Genomic DNA, 20,785 nt, shown 5'->3' on the forward strand with positions numbered 1-20,785 from the left:
AGTTTAAGTCAAATCAAAAATACAAAAAATAAAAATGGTTGAAATCGGCCGATTTCGTAGAGAGTTGCTCACTGGTCATGGTTAGCACAGTATTGAACGTAAATAAAACAAACTTTTGCAAGCACACACAATTTTTAATGAATCTCTTGAAATCTACTCAGACGAAGGATCATAAACCGACCCGTAGAACAGCAGTAACTTGGTCGCATCATGCCGAATAGCCAGCACAAATGGCGTGATCACCCGGAAGTTGATCGATGGCAGCGATCGGTCCATAAGTGTGGCCGTTACCGCTCCCCCCTCAGTCCCTTCCTCGTTCACTTCCAGATCTACCTTGTGCAGAACTCCACCCACGGTGGGGCTGTTCGCGCTGGTCATGTTGCTGTTGAGGAGGGAAAAATTGCTGCGTCCTTGGATGAACATCGAGGAAAGTCCAAGCATTCGCAGGGCGGATTTCAGCTCGAAGGAGTTTGTAATGTGCATCTTTGGGAACAGTACCGATGCGGTCCTCATGGTCGTGTTAGAGATAAGCTCGTCTAGGGTATTGGCATCTAGTTTACCGACGAGATCTTGCAAATTTTTACGATTCGATTTGTTTGGAAGAATGATGTACATCGTGATTGTTTTGTTTTTGTACGGGAATCCCAAAATTCGAGCGTCTAACTCCTTTGAGGCGTAGTACGGGAAGCATCCCCCGTGAGACATCATGTCGACCTCAACGGACTCTTCGCTCTCCCCATCCGGAAAGAACTTTCTCGGCTTGGTGGCTCCAGCTGTGAACACATCTTCCCAGAATGCCTTGAAGTACATCGCATTTGCTACAACCATCGTGGTGTCGCGACTCAGTTGATCGGTGATGACCTCCTTGATGCGACCGTTGGTATTTTTATCAACCCACTGGTTGATGACCGCCTTGCTCTCATCGGGTCTGTTGACAAAGTCCACAGATTCTATTTCACTCCGATATATCCTTCGGACTCTCACTTCCAACTTCTCGTTATCGTACGTTCCGTTCTGCACAAAAATAGCATTCGCCAGACGGATAATGTTGACATCTTGCTCCGAGACACCATCGAAATCCCTAAAAATACAATCATTAGCAGATCTTCAACAGACCACATGATCTTCATCCTACTTACTCATACTCTTCATAATCGTCATCATCATCGGCATACTCCGGCGAAATGCACTTGCTTTCTCCCTTCCATTGGGGCTCACTTTCCAGCACATTTTCACTCCTGACATCATCCAGCAACTCCTCAATCAACCGGCCAAAATTTCTCGGAACCTTGGGGTCATTCCGCTGGTACTTCTTGTTCAACCCCAGAAGCTCCAACAGTTCTTGGCGGGTCGACCCTCGAGAAGCTCGCAGCAACAGCAGCATTGACGAACCAATACTGAGCGGTGAAATGATTTCACTTTTGCTTTCCTTGCTCCGAATCTGAACGGATATGTTACGGGCCAAATTGACCAGCGCGTCACTTACATCCCGGGCGACATCTTTGGTGACGAACTTGGAGCGGGTCTCGTACGGGCGACCCTTGTGTTGAGCCTCGGTCACTGCGACTGCAACTACGATGGTAACTATAACTAATTTCCTGAGAAACAGCATCTTGCCTGAGGAGGTTTTGAACTGAAAGCGAAGATGGGAAAAAAATATGAAACCAAAAATATCTAAAATGATGACGTAATGTGTTCAAAAAGAGCAACGGTTTCTCTGCAACCGTAGAGAAACGCAGTTTGGCTTCTTATATAAACATAAGATAACCAATCTTATAAATAAATATGCACCCACTGGATAAAATTGGAACGATGGTGTGCACAAAGCACAAAAAACATTAAATCATGCTTACAAAACTCAACTGATTCAAAACAATATACCGTAATCTGGGGTGAATCGGGACTACAGTCTGAATAGGGACAGCAGTTTTTAGAGCACTTAAAGCTTTTAAATTTGAAAATGGATGTACACATTTTGTTGGCCTGAGTCTGTTCTAACCGAAACCAACCAGAAAAATCAAAATATTGTACTCCAACATGGTTAAAACTGCTGTCCCAATTCGCCCCATGTGTCCCGATTGACCCCAGTTTACGGTACACTATTTTATACCAAGTTTCATAATTCCATATTATACTTGTTAATTCAACATCACGTTATCAACTGGAAATTCCAAGCTTTGTTGACGCCATTCAAATGACTGTGACGCCAAACGCCGGTTAACACCGGTCAGCAGTTCTCTTTAAAAAAAAATTAAGAACATGATTCACAATTATTGAGGATTATTCTGATTGTCGTAAAAATAGAAACAAGTCCATGGAAAAATATCCATCCCGAGCAGACGGAAATAACTTGGGAATAACATTTTTTGATATTTGAAAATACTTGGCCAATAACATTTTGTGTTATTTATAACAAGTTTTGTTATTCGCCGTTATGATTTTTTTGTTATTGGATTGTTATTCTAATAACAGACGAATAACATTTTAAGTTATTCTTCGAACAAATCTTTGTTATTATTTTTTGTTATTTAAACAACTAATCCGATCATCCCAATAACAGTTGGAGGATTATTTTGTATATTTCCATAACAAAATATGTTATTCCAAAGTTGTTTTGGCATTCAACCAATATCAGACCAATAACAATTTTTTTATGATAACGTAAACTGTTATTAAACCCTTATGCAAAAATTGATTTTTCAAGAAAATTCCATAACATTTTCTGTTATTTTAACAGTATTTGTTATTGAAATCGACCGCCCGTGTGGGTCAATCGGACCGCGCACTGGACTCATAATCCAGAGGTCGTCGGTTCGAATCCCGCGGCGGGCGCTCTAAAATTCTTTGTGTAAATATGAGTATTCGGCGCCGTCGCTCCGTGCCATACTTTCATACACTTAGGAGCCCAGGGCGGCGAAGTCCTTGTAGATAAAAAGGAAGACACTAGTGGTTGGTACTAGCAATGGTGGCCGACAGCTATAAAGTCAACTTCGTTTTGTTATTGAAATGGCATGAATTTTGTTAATACCGTCTGCCCGGGATGTTGCAAAACTAGAATTAGACTAAGAATATCTGTATCTGTTGAATATGTGTTTTAACATTTTAAGCATTTGATGTTTGTTTTTTATGTGTGTGTTTTTTTATGTGTGTTTAACGTGGATGTTGAAAAGTTGCTATAAACTTTATTGTTTTGATTTGAGCAGTGAATTGACTAAACATAGGACATTTAACTTCAAATTCCATTCAAAGGATGTTTTTTGGAATTGCAAAAAATGTTGTTTGCAACACGATGAAAAACTTTTTTTTTTCAACACTCGTCGTATTTATCCAACTCTTTGGAAAAATGTACGACTTGTGCTAAAAAAATCTTCAATTTGCAACTTGTTGCATAAACTTCTTTTTCAGACAAGTCCTAGCGATTTAGCAAAAATATTTAAATTTTATTTAACAATAAAATAAAGCAAAACTATCCTTTTTTAATTATTGATGCAGTTTGGTTCAAAGTATTATGTTCTTTCAGATAAAAATAATCAAAAATGTCTGGTACTTTGTTTTAGAAATCTCGAGGCAATCCAGTTATTTCGCGAAAACTTAACACGTCCCGGGCCAACGGTAGTAACAAATTCATGCCATTTCAATAACAAATACTGTTAAAATAACAGAAAGTGTTATGGAATCTTCTTGGAAAATCCATTTTTGCATAAGGGCTTAATAACAGTTTAAGTTATCATAACAAAATTTGTTATTGGTTGAAAGCCAAAAAAAACTTTGAAATAATAAGAATAACAAATCTTGTTATAAATAACAAATAATGTTATTGGCTTAGTATTTTCAAACAACAAAAAACGTTATTCCCAAGTTATTCCCGTCTGCTCGGGGTACCCTTATGTGTGGAACAAACTTGCCTTGCGTTGAGACATTTATGCGTACATGAGCAGTTTATTATAAGGCAAAACATAAATTTCTATAAATGTTACATTTTGTGTAAAATTGAAAAATGTTTTGATTTTGTACTGTAAAGACTATAATATAAAAAAGAATGTTCAAAAATTCATTCAAATTTAAAAAATATGTTGAAAACCACAAAGAAAGATAAATTCAATTATGTTTGGAGAAATATCGAAAAGGTAACTTTAAGAATCTTGTAACAAAATCAAAATATAGTATTTATTTATTTTGCGAAATTCATGCTCGTTTCCCAGTGATTTTTGCACAGGAGCAATTCTCTCAGATTTCGGTCATTCGTTTTTTTTTGTATTTTTTAATCTGGCTGAAACTTTGTTGGTGCCTTCGGTATGCCCAAAAAAGCCATTTTGCATCATTAGTTTGTCCATATAATTTTCCATACAAATTTGGCAGCTGTCCATACAAAAATGATATGTGAAAATTCAAAAATCTGTATCTTTTGAAGGAATTTTTGATCGATTTGGTGTCTTCGGCAAAGTTGTAGGTATGGATATGGACTACACTGAAAAAAATGATACACGGTAAAAAAATTGGTGATTTTTAATTTAACTTTTTGTCACTAAAACTTGATTTGCAAAAAAAACACTATTTTTAATTTTTTTTTTTTATATGTTTTAGAGGACATAAAATGCCAACTTTTCAGAAATTTCCAGAATGGGCAAAAATCTTTGACCGAGTTATGATTTTTTGAATCAATACAGATTTTTTCAAAAAATCGAAATATTGGTCGCAAAATTTTTCAACTTCATTTTTCGATGTAAAATCGAATTTGCAATCAAAAAGTACTTTAGTGAATTTTTGATAAAGTGCACCGTTTTCAAGTTATAACCATTTTTAGGTAACTTTTTTGAAAATAGTCGCAGTTTTTCATTTTTAAAAATTAGTGCCCAAGTTTGCCCATCTTTGAAAAAAATATTTCTGAAAAGCTGAGAAAATTCTCTATATTTTGCTTTATTTAACTTTGTTGAAACGACCCATAGTTCCTGAGATATTGCCATGCAAAGGTTAAAAAACAGGAAAATTGATGTTTTCTAAGTCTCACCCAAACAACCCACCATTTTCTAATGTCGATATCTCAGCAACTATAGCTCCGATTTACAATGTTAAAACATGAAACATTCGTGAAATTTTTCGATCTTTTCGAAAAAAATATTTTCAAAAATTTAAATTCAAGACTAACATTTCAAACGGGCCAAACATTCAATATTACGCCCATTTGAAATGTTAGTCTTGATTTAAAATTTTTGAAAATATTTTTTTCGAAAATTCACGAATGTTTCATGTTTTAACATTGTAAATCGGAGCTATAGATGCTGAGATATCGACATTAGAAAATGGTGGGTTGTTTGGGTGAGACTTAGAAAACATCAATTTTCCTGTTTTTTAACCTTTGCATGGCAATATCTCAACAAAGTTAAATAAAGCAAAATATAGAGAATTTTCTCAGCTTTTCAGAAATATATTTTTTCAAAGGTGGGCAAACATGGGCACTTATTTAAAAAAATGAAAAACTGCGACTATTTTCAAAAAAGTTACCTAAAAATGGCTATAACTTGAAAACGGTGCACTTTATCAAAAATTCACTAAAGTACTTTTTGATTGCAAATTTGATTTTACATCGAAAAATGAAGTTGAAAAATTTTTGCGGCCGATATTTTGATTTTTTGAAAAAATCTGTATTGTTTAAAAAAATCATAACTCGGTCAAAGATTTTTTGCCCATTCTGGAAATTTCTGAAAAGTTGGCATTTTATGTCCTCTAAAACATATCAAAATATAAAAAAAATAAAAATAGTGTTTTTTTGCAAATCAAGTTTTAGTGACAAAAAGTTAAATTAAAAATCACCAATTTTTTTTTTACCGTGTATCATTTTTTTTCAGTGTAGTCCATATCCATACCTACAACTTTGCCGAAGACACCAAATCGATCAAAAAATTCCTTCAAAAGATATAGATTTTTGAATTTTCACATATCATTTTTGTATGGACAGCTGCCAAATTTGTATGGAAAATTATATGGACAAACTAATGATGCAAAATGGCTTGTTTGAGCATACCGAAGGCACCAAAAAAGTTTCAGCCGGATTAAAAAATACAAAAATTAAAATTAAAGAAAAAAGACCGATTCCGTAGAGAACTGCTCACAGCTCTAACATTGCGCGATTCACTCAAACAATCTTATACGACTGGGTTTTTCCCACACAAAATCTATAGCCGTACAGATTAAAAGACCTGCTAAGGTGACCTGAATGAGTTGCTAAGGATACCAAGCGTTCTCGTTGAATTTATCTTGGCCCGTCTTTACTATGTGTGTTTCCTGTGTAAACAACACAACTCACGATATATAGCGAAGAATTTGCACACCTACACAAAACAACAACCAGTTTGTCACGATAAAAATAAATCAGAAGCACAATCGAAAAATAATTTTGGTATTACGCTGAGAACAAAAATCATTAAAAGTTACCGTGCAATTTTAATTTTGAAAACTACTCTAGTTTTATGTTCTATAAAAAAATTAAATACAACAAATTTACACACTTCAACAGCCACAATATTGCCGAAACCGCCTGCCGTCGAGAATGTTTTTGCGCTACTGACTTGAACCTTCCGATTGTTGTCACTAATACCGCTCACAACGCGCTCTAGCATGTGACTTGAGTTCTCTAGAATATCGCACGTATTGAAATAAAACTTGTAATGATGACGGGAATTCTTAAAAATGTCATTTTGCGTTTTTCTCGACATATGAGAGTTTTTCCCGAGCATGGGTAAATAACAAGGGAAATGCGTAATAATACCTTTCTCTGGTATCAATACCAAATTTTGGTATTCCTGGACCCTTTAAATTTTGTCTTGAGGATTATGCAAGAGCAAAATGTGGTATCATACCAATTTAAGGTATTGTTTTGATATTGCAAAATTGCAGAATTTGTCAATGGTCGAACACCACATTTTGGTATTCTTTTGGTATTACAGTATTTTATCAAATTCCTCTGAAACTATGGGAAAATTTTGACCAATTTTGACAAAATAATTAATTTTGCGCTAAAATGATGTCTCAAAGCGAATGCTTTAATTGAAAACCAGAAATTTCAAACTTGATTTTAAACATTTTTGATATACCCCCTACAGAAATGACTTGAAATTGTGGAAAATTTTCTAAGTCAGGATGGCACATTTTGGTATTATTTTGGTATTAAAGTGTTTTAACAAATTCTTCTGAAACTATGGGATTTTTTACCAATTTGGATAAGATAATAAATTTTGCGCTAAAATGACTTGAAAAAAAAAATGTTAAAGCTGGTTTTAACATTTTTTGATATACCCATTACGATTTTTTTTTTAAATTGTTGAAATTTCTAACCAAATACTTTGAAAAACGAGTCAATCGAAAGATTATTGAATTTTGGTGAATTTCAATCCAGTTTCATTTTAATAACACTTATTTTTCAATCTTGTTATTTTTCAGAAGCTTCAAGAACTTCAAGCCCAGGCCGTTCATCAATGACAAATGCATTCGGTGTGGTGAAGAATATCACTAAGAACAACATGGAATCATCAGGTGAGTAGATTTGGCTGTTGCATATGGATCATTTCCGTTTTTTTCACTAACTGCAACTGCTGCACTAAAAATGGTATGAAAATACCAAATTTTGGTATTACCTACTTGTGCAAATATCAGCGACCAAAATGTGCTCTTGGTTGCCCAGTAATAGATGGTAAAATACCATGAAATCATACCAAAATCATGTATGTAGAAGACCACAGGATTACCAAAAAATGATTTTCCAAGGGCGCGGGAATACCTAAAATTAAAACCATGGCAATACCAAGTTTTGGTATACAAGCAATGTTCAAAAATCCAGAAGGCCTCAACTTGGTATTGAAATGGTTTTATTTTGAGATATTATTTTACCCTTGGAATAACATGGTTTGGTATTGTTGTGCCCTTCCACATACAAGACTTTGGTATGATTTCATGGTATTTTACCATCTATTACTGGGCAACCAAGGGCACATTTTGGTCGCTGTTATTTTCCCAAGTAATACCAAAATTTGGTATTCCCGTGTTATTTACCCCTGCTCGGGTTTATGATTATGGCCAAACAAAACTAAAACGATCAAAATTTGAGCTTCTTCTTATATTGTTTTTAAAAAATCCAAAATTGGCTCAGAAATAGATTTTTTAAGAATTTTAAAAATTTAAGCTCGTTTAAACCAGATTCAGATGGATTCAGATGGTTTGACTTGAATTAAAAACGCGAGCATAAGAACGAACACAAACATGCTTCGGCGAGACACGAGCACTCATTTTTGGTTGGGTTCTTTTTTGTGCTTTAGCGCGAAAGAACCCATTGAAATTTGGCATTCAATCGTATCACGCGTTATTGTTCAAATGCTAATTTGTTGGCGCAGAGCAGAAACGTTGAAACATACCTTTATTATTATAAATAGAGGTTTTTGCGTTAAAATGAAAACAAATTCGCAAAAACTTGTACTAGGGAGATGAATGTTCAAGCACTACTGAACCAGTTTACGCAAATAGATTACAAACGTCTAAACATTTTCCATAATATAACATCATTCAATGCTGATAACATGTTGGTCAATTGAATGAAAAAAGTTTGGGTTTTACCAAAACCTTCCAGCAGGAATAATTATAATGAGGGATTTGTTTTTAATTACTAATAATTTTCAGTTTCAATCATATGGACATTTCCTCAAACTGTAAACCAAATGAAAAATTTATACTCATTTAGTTACATACTTTTCAGTCAAGATTATATAAATTTATTAATCATTTGAATCATTTGATTATAAGTTTATGTTTCTATTCTCCGAACGAATATGTAGCGGAATGTTACAACGCAGCAGATTTTTTAATATATTTTTTAAAGGCTGCGATTTTGGTCTGTTGATATTGATATACGCAGATCTTCCCGAGCAGGGGTAAATAACACGGGAATACCAAATTTTGGTATTACTTGGGCAAATAACAGGGACCAAAATGTGCCCTTGGTTGCCCAGTAATAGATGGTAAAATACCATGAAATCATACCAAAGTCTTGTATGTGGAAGGGCACAACAATACCAAACCATGTTATTCCAAGGGTAAAATAATACCTCAAAATAAAACCATTTCAATACCAAGTTGAGGTCTTCTGGGTTTTTGAACATTGCTTGAATACCAAAACTTGGTATTGCCATGGTTTAATTTTCAGGTATTCCCGCGCCCTTGGAAAATCAGATTTTGGTATTCCTGTGGTCTTCCACACACATGATTTTGGTTTGATTCCATGGCATTTTACCATCTATTACTGAACAACCAAGAGCACATTTTGGTCGCTGGTATTTGCACAAGTAATACCAAAATTTGATATTTTCATACCATTTTTAGTGCAGCAGTTGCAGTTAGTGAAAAAACGGAAATGATCCATATGCAACAGCCAAATCTACTCACCTGATGACTCCATGTTGTTCTTAGTGATATTCTTCACCACATCGAATGCATTTGGCATTGATGAACGGCCTGTGCTTGAAGTTCTTGAAGATTCTAAAAAATAACAAGATGGAAAAATAAGTGTTATTAAAATGAAACTGGATTGAAATTCACCAAAATTCAATAATCTGTCGATTAACTCGTTTTTCGAAGTATTTGGTTATCCCAACTTAGAGAAATTTCAACGTTTAAAAAAAATCTTATTGGGTATATAAAAAAATGAAAATCAGCTTCAACATTTTTGGGTTTCAAGTCATTTTAGCGCAAAATTAATTATCTCATCAAAATTTATAAAAAAAAATCCCATAGTATCAGAGGAATTTGATGAAAACTTTCAATACCAAAATAATACCAAAATGTGACATCCTGACTTAGAAAATTTTCCACAATTTCAAGTCATTTCTTTAGGGGGTATATCAAAAATGTTTAAAATGAAGTTTGAAATTTCCGGTTTTCAATGAAAGCATTCACTTTGAGACTTCATTTTAGCGCAAAATTAATTATTTTGTCAAAATTGGTCAAAATTTTCCAATAGTTTCAGAGGAATTTGATAAAACACTGTAATACCAAAAGAATACCAAAATGTGGTGTTCGACCATTGACAAATTCTGCAATTTTGCAATATCAAAACAATACCTTAAATTGGTATGATAGCACATTTTGCTCTTGCATAATCCTTAAGACAAATTTTAAAGGGTCCAGGAATACCAAAATTTGGTATTGATACCAGAGAAAGGTATTATTACGCATTTCCCTTGTTATTTACCCATGCTCGGGTTCAGATCTTCAAAAACACATTTTTTTATTTACAAACTAATTCTTAGTGGAAAATCCAAAGAATCCGAAAAATACAAGATTTGAGTTAGATATTTCTAAAACAAAATGTAAAACCCAAGTAAAACCACTCAATGCATTGCAAGTATGGGGAGTTCGTTTGGCCCCTAGTCACCATCTTTTATATTTCATTTAATGATTGCACCAAATTTGCTCAAATGCGCGTTTTCCCTTCGTTGAATCATCCGTTGTTCCAACTTAAGAGACAGTTTAAATTAAGTTGGGTTTTTTTCATGAACAGTTTATGCCACATTAGGGTGTAATATTGTTGTAGGGAAAAAATAAAGTTGTCAAAATTTAGTGAGCACACCAACTTTTCAGTTCCCTTTGTTGTCCTAAACAACTCCCTAAAGTTTGGGAACGATTGGTTAAGTCCCTACTTTGCGCAAAGCGATTAAATTTTGTATGGGAATTAGTATGGGGAAAAACTTTTTTTTTGATTATGATTTTCCAAAAATCCACGTTTCACGCTATATTAAACCGGATTCTCTGGACTGTGCTCTACAACTTTCCCGAAGAGAATATGGTGCTAACTTGTTCCTATAAAAAGATACAGCATGTTCAAAACTCGTCTAAAACGTGTTTTTGCCTTCCTCACCTCAATGAGGAAAGGCTATAAAATCACTCGAGAAATGAACTTCTTAATTCGATCTCGTAGACCAACCTTCACGTATACATATCGACTCAGAATCAAATTCTGAACAAATGTCTGTGCGTGTGTATGTCTGTAAGTCCGTGCACCGAAGAATATGCACACGATTATCTCCGGACTGGCTGAACCGATTTGGACCGTTTTGATCTCATTCGATCCGTCTTGGGGTCCCACAAGACCCTAGTTATAAGTTTAGAAAAGTACTTCAAAAGTTATGCTAAAAAACGATTTTAGCTAAACTTTGGAAGATTGTAAAAAGGGTGGTTTTTATAAGAAAATCCATCGTGCTATATATTAAGCACTTAAGTGTTATTTATACACTGTTTTGAGGTCGGATCTCTAATATTTTGTTGAAAAAGTTGTCTGGATCTATCATGCGACCCATCGTTAGATAGGTAATCAAATGACCTATCAAACGAGCCCAACGATTGAAGATCTGACAGCTATCAAAAGTTATAAGTACTTTCGTGTTTTTAATACACTTTTTTTAGGCTGGATCTCAGATATTTTGATAAACATTAGTGTGATTTATATACTTTTTTGAGGCTGTGTAGTGTAATCACTTTATGAATGCGAGGAAGGCACCAACCACCTAAAGGTGGATTAAGTAACGTTTTTGCTCGAAAATCACTTTTTAGACGAGTTTTGAGGACGCTGTATCTCTTTCAGGAGCAAGTTAGCACCATACTCTCTTCGGGAAAGTTGTAGAGCACCTTCCATAGCATCCGAATATAGTCCGGTTTTGATATAGCAGATTTTTTAAACATCAAAATTCAAAAAAAATATTTTTCCCATACAAATTTATATGGAAAATTGAATCGCTTTGCGCAAAGTGAGGACTGAACCAATCGTTCTCAAACTTTGGGGAGTTGTTTAGGACCCCAAAAGGAACTGAAAAACTGCTGTGCTGGAAAATGGATTTTGTTATTACACCCTAATGCAACATGCTTATCATTGTGGTTGAAATAAGTTGCAGTTGGAAATTGAGAAGGAAAGGGATTTGCCAAGGCCTTACTCATCTGTCTACCATTCCATTGAATAAATAAAAAAATCTGCTTAGTAAACATCCTTCCAACAGAATGTTACACAAAGTTTCGAATGAGTTGCACAGTTGAACTCCAAAAGACAAAATATATGTATTTACCAAATATATTTTTGTCAGCTTGGATTCTCTCCGAAAAAAAATCCAGGATTTTCCTGGAATCACATCAATTTAAAAGATTTCCGTTGACAGTGCACATCAACCAGAGCTTATGCACCCAAATTATTGCTACAGACATTTTAATATCTTCAAAACTACGGGAACTTTCGATTTATATTTTTATTCATCCCTTAAGATACTTGTTGCGACGGAGCACGTCCCTCATACGGCTGAAGCAATCCCCTCGTACTACGTTGGTATCAGTGTTTGTTTTCGTTTTGACAGGTGCCAGCGCTGTCGCTTGGCAATCGATCAGAAGTTGAAAACGCCCAAGCGGGAAAACGGGCGAGTTAACCCTTACAGTCCGAACGTCTGATGCGAGATACCGAAAAAACCTTAAAAATGCTGTATCTTTGGCCTCTTTTGACCAAATAAGTTCGTTGACCCCTCAAAAGAACCGGACAAATGTCTATTTTCAGAATCTACAAAGAAATCCGGAATTGGACACTTGGCCACGATACGAGATATTCCGGAACCTAGTGGGGTAGGTTTTTGTCCGGGTATGCAACCCAATCTACAAATCATGATTATTATCATAAATTCTTCAGAAAAACCATCTCAATTTGCTCCAAGACCTGTTCTGGACATATTAGGCATATTCCTTTGATCCCGGACCTACGGATATGAATTGGCCACCCTTCCGGAACCGACTACACAGGAACGGATGTCGAATTCTTCACCAATTCTAATATGGCTTCCGACATGTCAAACGACACTAATTTTGGATCAGGAAATCAAATTTGACATCCTCAGCACTAGCGTGCCCAGGGTGGGGCAACATGGGGCAGTTGCCCCACCATCCTCGGAAATTTGTTCTAAAATTGGGCAGGGGGTGTCCATAAACGACGAAATTTTCAAAACTCTAATATTTTTGCCCCACCTTCCTTGAGGACCTGGGCACGCTAGTGATCCTCAGTACGTTCCGGTGCCATTTGGCCACCCTGCCACCAACCCGGAATATCCGTAACATGGTTCTGGTGGACCAATTACGGTAATTTCACAAGTACACTTTCCGACATGTCAAACCACACTGATTTTTGCTCATGAACACAAATTTGACATCCTCATTACGAACTGGTGCCATTTGGCCACCCTGCCACCAACCCGGAATATCCGTGACATGGTTCCGATGGACCAATTTCGGTAATTTCACAAGTACAGTTTCCGACATGTCAAACAACACTGATTTTTGCTCAGAAACTCAAATTTGACATCTTCATTACGATCTGGTGGCATTTGGCCACCCTGCCACCAACCCGGAATATCCGTAACATGGTTCCGGTGGACCAATTACGGTAATTTCACAAGTACACTTTCCGACATGTCAAACAACACTGATTTTTGCTTAGGAACTCAAATTTGACATCTTTATTACGATCTGGTGCCTATTGGCCACCCTGCCACCAACCCGGAATATCCGTGACATGGTTCCGATGGACCAATTTCGGTAATTTCACAAGTACACCTTCCGACATGTCAAACAACACTGATTTTTGCTTAGGAACTCAAATTTGACATCTTCATTACGATCTGGTGCCATTTGGCCACCCTGCCACCAACCCGGAATATCCGTGACAAGGTTTCGGAGGACCAATTTCGGTAATTTCACAAGTGTACTTTCCGATACGTCAAACAACACAGATTTTTGCTCAGGAACTCAAATTTGACATCTTCATTACGATCTGGTGCCTATGGCCACCTTGCCACCAACCCGGAATATCCGTGATATGGTTCCGATGGACCAATTTCGGTAATTTCACAAGTACACTTTCTGACATGTCAAACAACATTGATTTTTGCTCAGAAACTCAAATTTGACATCTTCATTACGATCTGGAGGCATTTGGCCACCCTGCCACCAACCCGGAATATCCGTAACATGGTTCCGGTGGACCAATTACGGTAATTTCACAAGTACACTTTCCGACATGTCAAACAACACTGATTTTTGCTCAGGAACTCAAATTTGACATCTTTATTACGATCAGGTGCCTATTGGCCACCCTGCCACCAACCCTGAATATCCGTGACATGGTTCCGATGGACCAATTTCGGTAATTTCACAAGTACACCTTCCGACATGTCAAACAACACTGATTTTTGCTTAGGAACTCAAATTTGACATCTTCATTACGATCTGGTGCCATTTGGCCACCCTGCCACCAACCCGGAATATCCGTGACAAGGTTTCGGAGGACCAATTTCGGTAATTTCACAAGTGTACTTTCCGATACGTCAAACAACACAGATTTTTGCTCAGGAACACAAATATGACATCTTCATTATGATCTGGTGCCATTTAGCCACCCTGCCATCAACCCGGAATATCCGTAACATGGTTCCGATGGACCAATTTCGGTAATTTCACAAGTACACTTTCCGACATGTCAAACAACACTGATTTTTGCTCAGGAACTCAAATTTGACATCCTCATTACGAACTGGTGCCATTTGGCCACCCTGCCACCAACCCGGAATATCCGTAACATGGTTCCGGTGGACCAACTACGGTAATTTCACAAGTACACTTTCCGACATGTCAAACAACACTGATTTTTGCTCAGAAACTCAAATTTGACATCTTCATTACGATCTGGTGGCATTTGGCCACCCTGCCACCAACCCGGAATATCCGTAACATGGTTCCGGTGGACCAATTACGGTAATTTCACAAGTACACTTTCCGACATGTCAAACAACACTGATTTTTGCTTAGGAACTCAAATTTGACATCTTTATTACGATCTGGTGCCTATTGGCCACCCTGCCACCAACCCGGAATATCCGTAACATGGTTCCGGTGGACCAATTTCGGTAATTTCACAAGTACACTTTCCGACATGTCAAACAACACTGATTTTTGCTCAGGAACTCAAATTTGACATCCTCATTACGAACTGGTGCCATTTGGCCACCCTGCCACCAACCCGGAATATCCGTAACATGGTTCCGGTGGACCAACTACGGTAATTTCACAAGTACACTTTCCGACATGTCAAACAACACTGATTTTTGCTCAGAAACTCAAATTTGACATCTTCATTACGATCTGGTGGCATTTGGCCACCCTGCCACCAACCCGGAATATCCGTAACATGGTTCCGGTGGACTAACTACGGTAATTTCACAAGTACACTTTCCGACATGTCAAACAACACTGATTTTTGCTTAGGAACTCAAATTTGACATCTTTATTACGATCTGGTGCCTATTGGCCACCCTGCCACCAACCCGGAATATCCGTGACATGGTTCCGATGGACCAATTTCGGTAATTTCACAAGTACACCTTCCGACATGTCAAACAACACTGATTTTTGCTTAGGAACTCAAATTTAACATTTTCATTACGATCTGGTGCCATTTGGCCACCCTGCCACCAACCCGGAATATCCGTGACAAGGTTTCGGAGGACCAATTTCGGTAATTTCACAAGTGTACTTTCCGATACGTCAAACAACACAGATTTTTGCTCAGGAACACAAATATGACATCTTCATTATGATCTGGTGCCATTTAGCCACCCTGCCATCAACCCGGAATATCCGTAACATGGTTCCGATGGACCAATTTCGGTAATTTCACAAGTACACTTTCCGATGTATCGAACAACACTGATTTTGGCCCAGGAACTCAAATTTAACATGTTCAGTACGATCTGGTGCCATAAGGTCACCCTGCCACCAACCCGGATTATCCATAACATGATTCTGATGGACCAATTTTCGGATACTTTCCGATTTGTCAGTTACCGAAATTGGTCAATCGGAACCAATTTTCCGGATATTTCCGGTTGATGGCATTGTGACCAAATAGCACCAGATCTTACTGGGGATACCAAGTTTGAATTCCTGAAATAAGTATTGTTTGACATATCGGAAAGTACACTTGTGAAATTACCGCAATTGGTCCATCGGAACCGTGTTACGGATATTCCGGGTTGATGGCAGAGTGGCTAAATGGCACCAAAACGTACTGAGGATGTCAAATTTGAGTTTCTGAGCCAAAATCAGTGTTGTTTGTCATGTCGGAAAGTGTGCTTGTGAAATTACCGAAATTGGTCCACCGGAACCATGTTACGGATATTCCGGGTTGATGGCAGGGTGGCCAAATGCCACCAGAACGTACTGAGGATATCAAATTTGAATTTCTGAGTCAAAATCAGTGTTGTTTGACATGTCAGAAAGTGTACATGTGAAATTACCGAAATTGGTCCAGTTCGTAATGAGGATGTCAAATTTGTGTTTCTGAGCAAAAATCAGTGTTGTTTGACGTATCGAAAAGTACACTTGTGAAATTACCGAAATTGGTCCACCGGAACCATGTTACGGATATTCCGGGTTGGTGGCAGGGTGGCCAAATGCCACCAGATCGTAATGAAGATGTCAAATTTGAGTTTCTGAGCAAAAATCAGTGTGGTTTGACATGTCGGAAAGTGTACTTGTGAAATTACCGTAATTGTTCCACCGGAACCATGTTACGGATATTCCGGGTTGGTGGCAGGGTGGCCAAATGGCACCAGATCGTAATGAAGATGTCAAATTTGTGTTTCTGAGCAAAAATCAGTGTTGTTTGACATGTCGGAAAGTGTACTTGTGAAATTACCGTAATTGGTCCACCGGAACCATGTTACGGATATTCCGGGTTGGTGGCAGGGTGACCTTATGGCATCAGATCGTAATGAAGATGTCAAATTTGAGTTTCTGAGCCAAAATCAGTGTTGTTTGACGTATCGGAAAGTGTACTTGTGAAATTACCGTAATTGGTCCACCGGAACCATGTTACGGATATTCCGGATTGGTGGCAGGGTGGCCAAATGGCACCAGTTCGTAATGAGGATGTCAAATTTGTGTTCCTGAGCAAAAATCAGTGTTGTTTGACATGTCGGAAAGTGTACTTGTGAAATTACCGTAATTGGTCCACCGGAACCATGTTACGGATATTCCGGGTTGGTGGCAGGGTGGCCAAATGGCACTGGAACGTACTGAGGATGTCAAATTTGATTTCCTGATCCAAAATTAGTGTTGTTTGACATGTCGGAAGCCATATTAGAATTGGTGAAGAATTCGACATCCGTTCCTGTGTAGTCGGTTCCGGAAGGGTGGCCAATTCATATCCGTAGGTCCGGGATCAAAGGAATATGCCTAATATGTCCAGAACAGGTCTTGGAGCAAATTGGGATGGTTTTTCTGAAGAACTTATGATAATAATCATGATTTGTAGATTGGGTTGCTTACACGGACAAAAACCTACCCCACTAGGTTCCGGAATATCTCGTATCGTGGCCAAGTGTCCAATTCCGGATTTCTTTGTAGATTCTGAAAATTGACATTTGTCCGGTTCTTTTGAGGGGTGAACGAACTTATTTGGTCAAAAGAGGCCAAAGATACAGCATTTTTAAGGTTTTTTCGGTATCTCGCATCAGACGTTCGGACTGTAAGGGTTAAGAAAGTAGCTGCGAAAAGACACCGTAATTGTAAGTTTATTGTTTATTGTGAACGTTTTTAACTGTAATTAATCTGTGAATTAAATTACAGTTTTGAAGCATGTGGTAAATTAAGTAGTTTGATTTGCCCTACTGACGGAACCGGTGCCCGGTTGAGCAATTCCCGTCTGTCTCAACTAGAGCGTCCAATTTCCCGGGGTTATAAATTTCCCGGGAAACGGGAAATTTTCAGCCAATTTCCCGGAAAATCCCGGGAATTCCGGGAAATTTAAAATTTATTGAAAATTGTTATGATCTCGGTTTTAATTAATATTATACAACAAAATTGTATAGGACATCAACATTAATGGTTTAAATAAGTGTGAAGATCAATTAACAGCTTGACTGCACACAGTAAAAAAAATATGTGTAAAATCGCATGCAAAAGCATGCACATCACCTTTGTGAGCAAAAGCATGTAATATTGTATGAGAAAACGTGTACACAAAAAGCATGTACAAAAGAAAAATAAATAAATTTTGCACACCCCAAAAATAACATCAATCTGGTGAGAGTTATATCCAGATTACCAAGTCCGCGCCCTAACCATCTCGGCTATCTCGCCGCTGTGAATTTAGCTGGATCAACACCGATGTAGTTGTACGTTCCCCGTACATCGTATACAGTTTATTCAGTTGCACCAGTGCTCCATAATTCTTTTTCTTCAAATTTTAATTTCTTTAGTACTAGGTATTCAACCAATTGAATTAATCCTTTTTGCACAAATTCGATTTTCATCTCATTTGATCATGGTAAACAAAAACGTAAAAAAATCTCAATTTTAATATGGAGGTAAGGAGTTAATATTGTTTTGATGAAATTGCATCATTCTGTTAAAAGCTTACCTAATTGTAATAATTTAATACTCTTTAAGCAAGATCTATTCCCAGGTGCTTAAAAAATTATTATTATCAGAAATAATTCTGATATCATAATTTCTGATAACTTGATTAATTATATATAAACCAAAAAATACATTTAATTGAACATAATCATTTTGAGTTTGTTCATTTATTATTTTTTCAGAGCATTTTCAAAAGATAGTTCCAAAAATTTAAGAAAATGTACACTTCCGCTTGAATTTCGGGAATTCCAGGGAAATTTACAAATTTCCCGGGAAACGGGAAATATTTTTTTTTTCGGGAAATCCCGGGAATTCCCTGAATTTTTTCACGGGACGGGAAATTGGACGCTCTAGTCTCAACACTACTGTTTCCAAAAAGATTTAAAACAAAATTTATCAATTATTTCAGGATTGGGTCCGTAAGTTCAACAATTTTGGAAAAAGAAGACAACAACTTCCTTGGTTGCTGTACACCCGTAAGGAACTTTCTGACGACAGTATGATTCAACGATAAATAAGTCACGTGTCCATTATCGAACCCTTTTTATCGCGCAATAGTTTTTAAATATGACTACTGACAAACCCCATAAACGACATTCTTCATTCAGAGTGCTTCATTGAATTACAAAGATGATTATCGTTGAAATTAGACATATTGCAGTGCATTTAAAAATCATGATAAAATGAGGCTTTTTAATTAAAAGCGTGACATTTTACAACATAAAGATAGACACTTTTGAATAAAAACGTGAAGTTCAGTCATAGGGGCCTGCCAATTTTATAAGATTCTGTCAACTGAGGTAAATCGTAACTACAATCTGAATAGGAACAGCAGGTTTTAGGTGTCTCGATTTGCCAAAGATTACAATACAAACGATTTGATTAATATATATATATATATTTTAATTTAAACGAGGCTGAAGTCGGAGTCACTTCAAAAGCTACCAGACTCAGAAACTCTAATTTTTCTTAACACGATATACTCTAGGTAAAATTCACCAAAATCCGCTAATTAACACCAAATGCTGTCAGCATTTTAAAACCAAAACAGTGTGTGTTTTGAGAAGATGATTCAGGTTCGATTATAAACCAGTTTTTAGCACTTATTAACCCTCCCATCCCAAGCAGCAAAAAGGTGTGCTTATTTTTCAAAATTGAATTTTTAAATCAATATTCAACTCTTTGTGGTCGTTCAAACTGTCATTGCGCTTAGAAAATTAAGCTTTATCATAGGGAGCTATAAAACCAACAACTAAAACTTAATGTTAAGACCCAATTGCGACAGTATTTGACATTTTGAAATAATTAAAAAAAATATAATAACTAGTAAAAATACAAAATATTTTTACTAATTAATTGATAATATGCTTAATTTACAGGAACATAACAGTCCTAGCTTCATTAAGTATTACAAAGTAAGTCATTCATTGGTACCGAATTATTCAACATAACGAAAGTTTCCCATGAGTCAGCCTAAAAAAGGCAACTGCCAAAATAAAAATTCTAGCCGCGTTTTCGGCACAAATTAGCTGCTATTTAAACCTTTCACCTTCGACAAACCATTCAACCGTTCGTTGGCGGACAAACCGAACATTATGATAAAACGACCCACATTAATTTCATGTCCCATTCATAAATACCCCTCGCACACTCACCGCAAACACACAAAATACCTTATGTGACACTGAAAAAAGCCGCCATAAATGACGCGGAAATTCGTCTCGCGGTGGAAAGTGTGATTTGCGACAACACCGCAAAACACAACAGAAGGTGGCTTATGTGGTCATCCGCTGCCGAAATCCAGTAAACAACCGACGGACGGATTTTTGCATGAACGCCGCGAAACTTTAGAGCTTTGAATGATTACCGGAATTTCCGTACGCAGAGCTTAGACGGCGATCGTGGTCAATATACAAAACATACGAAAACACTGCCTCGATTGTTGATTACGAAGTCTGCAACGGTGATCGTGTCAGCGCTACCGCGATCGCACTAAAACACGCATGAACTAGACCATAGTAGGTGTAGTAAACAGCGAGTAGTTCGCGAAACTCGCCGCGATCATCACTGCTGGCAGTGTTGCCAGTGTCGTCGTACACTGTCAAAAATCTCATATCGTTTGCGTGATAACAACTTAGGTTGGAGACGAGAGTGATGCTAAAACAGTAGTAAACCGAGTAAATTATCAATACTTCAGTAGACTAAATATGTATACCCAGCTGGCAACCTGGCCACGATCAGTCGCGATTCCTGCGCTCTCTCTCTCACGAGAGATCCAATTCGAGAGAGTTCACCATCGCTC

At 37.1% G+C, this 20,785-nt stretch overlaps 1 protein-coding gene across 4 annotated transcripts; it reads right to left on the reverse strand.

The window, feature by feature from the left end:
• Nucleotides 1-113: 113 nt before the first annotated feature.
• LOC6041548 (serine protease inhibitor 28Dc) lies at nucleotides 114-20,480 on the reverse strand. Of its 4 annotated transcripts, none has more exons than XM_038251659.1 (3): nucleotides 20,351-20,480; nucleotides 1,140-1,633; nucleotides 114-1,081 (listed from the first exon to the last, which is right to left on the reverse strand). In XM_038251659.1, exons 2-3 carry the CDS (start codon nucleotides 1,610-1,612, stop codon nucleotides 154-156), a joined length of 1,401 nt encoding a protein of 466 aa, XP_038107587.1. In that variant the 5' UTR covers nucleotides 1,613-1,633; nucleotides 20,351-20,480; the 3' UTR covers nucleotides 114-153. The 4 variants fall into 4 exon arrangements, with proteins under 4 accessions (XP_038107587.1, XP_038107586.1, XP_038107585.1 ...); XM_038251658.1 differs by having other exon boundaries at nucleotides 20,157-20,480; XM_038251657.1 differs by having other exon boundaries at nucleotides 20,139-20,480.
• Nucleotides 20,481-20,785: the final 305 nt, after the last annotated feature.

Source organism: Culex quinquefasciatus, chromosome 2 (assembly GCF_015732765.1).
Source record: "Culex quinquefasciatus strain JHB chromosome 2, VPISU_Cqui_1.0_pri_paternal, whole genome shotgun sequence".
Classification (NCBI taxonomy): Eukaryota; Metazoa; Arthropoda; class Insecta; order Diptera; family Culicidae; genus Culex; species Culex quinquefasciatus.

What these genes read in the sequence shown, in the direction of transcription:
- LOC6041548 (XM_038251656.1), bottom strand. Translation starts at nt 6,617, where the DNA reads ATGCTAGAGCGCGTTGTGAGCGGTATTAGTGACAACAATCGGAAGGTT. An exon ending in GCAATATTGTGGCTGTTGAA is followed by an intron (nt 1,634 to 6,506) that starts GTGTGTAAATTT and finishes CTTCGCTTTCAG; the next exon opens with TTCAAAACCTCCTCAGGCAA. An exon ending in GACGATTATGAAGAGTATGA is followed by an intron (nt 1,082 to 1,139) that starts GTAAGTAGGATG and finishes TTGTATTTTTAG; the next exon opens with GGATTTCGATGGTGTCTCGG.